The sequence below is a fragment of the Perkinsus marinus genome (assembly GCF_000006405.1).
Source record: "Perkinsus marinus ATCC 50983 genomic scaffold scf_1104296956980, whole genome shotgun sequence".
In the NCBI taxonomy this organism is placed as follows: Eukaryota; Perkinsozoa; order Perkinsida; family Perkinsidae; genus Perkinsus; species Perkinsus marinus.
The window spans coordinates 4022-5547 of record NW_003207274.1 but is presented as its reverse complement, the minus strand read 5'-3'; the positions used below and the strand labels follow the sequence as shown (position 1 = coordinate 5547).

The window sequence follows — 1526 nt, the reverse complement described above, 5'->3', positions numbered from 1 at the left end:
ATCGGTGATATAGCGAGCGCATGATTTTACTCCCACGCCTTGATGATCTTTTCACTGGTGATGCCGTTACCCGTCTGACAGCAGCATCTTCCATACAGTACAATTTGCCAACATCATAGAGCTCGAATTGGTAAGTACGCTGACGTAACTCCACAGGGTTTGCATCACCAGGTACGGCCTCAGCGTCCACCATCTGCGTAACGGCGGAGTGCTCCACTTCAATACAATCCACCTACTTCATTCACCGTCAATGGAGCGAAGGCCAAGGCAGTCTTGGGGAACGCCTCCTCACCATGTTTGTCTTGGAAGCGCTCGAGAAGAAATCGATTACACAGACCAATCGCCTGAGACACGACAAGGCGGATCAAGACTCAGCCGCAACGGCTCGTGGTGAACATGAAGAATGTAATAAATTAATCATATGATGTTCGAAACGATAGTAGACAAAAGCCCCAAACTGTGCACCTCAAAATCACGGTCCTATAGTGTAGTGGTTAGCACTCTGGACTTTGAATCCAGCGACTCGGGTTCAAATCCCGATAGGACCTTTTCTATCCTCTTCACAACAATACTCCCCAGACTTCCTCTCACCTTGCATGCATTCCAATGCGCGGCCGCACCGACCGCCTCCACCCGCCTCCTCGTCACATTTTTCTCCTTATAGCAGTTAAAGAGAGCTCCAGCCAGACTTTTCACTCGAGACAAATCCGAGCTGCACCGGAGTACTGCTTCCTTATTCAACGACACCGGCAAACGAGCCATGGAGTGATAGCAGACAAACTCGACGATGCTCCCAGCAAAGTCAATTTTTAACGCACTACCGCGGATAATAGATGCTAATGAAAAGCGCTAATAGCAATTCGCCGATCAACTGCCGAGACCAACCTATGCAGTCTCAAGGAAAGTGACTCCTTATTAATCGTCCGTAAAATACACACATATAACCGTCACATTATCGCTGCTCACTCGACGGTTCTCTTGCTCTACTAGGGCAGCCTGGACCAGTGCCTTGGCTGGGCTCTCTCCTGAGACACACACAGAGAGATAATTGAGAATGATCATTTTAGTATCTCATCGTATTGGAAATAGTGTAGAGGAACATGCACGTAGTAAACTACTGTATGCATGTTGCCCAGAATGAGGGAATTCCGAGGAAACTGCTCCTCTTTTGCACACTACTACTACTACCCAAACCGCGTTTAAATCTCAATAGAGTTTCACCCGTTTATCGTGAAGTGGCATAAAACTCCATGTGAACTATACAACGTATACGTTTCCGCGAACACCGATACACACGTAAAGTGTGAAATATTTTATACATATCACGGGTAAAGCTCCAATACAATAGTTAGGAGACTCCTAAAGCCAAACTCATACACCGATGGAACTGCCCTGTAGAATTAACAGTCATGTTCATTCCAACCGATGTGCCGCTACCCGAGATCTTAGCTGTCTGCGCTATCACTGCCGCCTCCTGTGCTGAGTACACATCCCAGAGCCCATCAGATGCCTATAAGAAACTCTCA

The 1526-nt window shown here is 47.3% G+C and overlaps 2 protein-coding genes and 1 non-coding gene across 3 annotated transcripts in view; 1 reads left to right on the top strand and 2 right to left on the bottom strand.

The window, feature by feature from the left end:
* Positions 1-26: 26 nt before the first annotated feature.
* On the bottom strand, positions 27-762 carry Pmar_PMAR025388 (hypothetical protein; the record flags this gene model as incomplete). Its single annotated transcript, XM_002775020.1, has 4 exons — positions 27-74; positions 113-193; positions 237-344; positions 592-762. The coding sequence occupies 4 exons, from the start codon at positions 760-762 to the stop codon at positions 27-29; spliced, it is 408 nt and encodes a 135-aa protein (XP_002775066.1).
* Positions 477-548, top strand: Pmar_PMAR025389. Its single transcript has one exon. It is a non-coding gene; the product is annotated as a tRNA-Gln (tRNA).
* A 153-nt stretch (positions 763-915) lies between the features above and the next one.
* Pmar_PMAR025387 (hypothetical protein) overlaps positions 916-1526 on the bottom strand; it is a gene marked incomplete at both ends in the record, with an annotated part of 3449 nt that continues 2838 nt past the window's right edge. Inside the window, 2 exons of the mRNA XM_002775019.1 lie at positions 916-1025; positions 1438-1510. Of these exons, the coding sequence (XP_002775065.1) occupies positions 916-1025; positions 1438-1510 (183 nt within the window). The remainder of the gene's footprint in view (positions 1026-1437; positions 1511-1526) is intronic.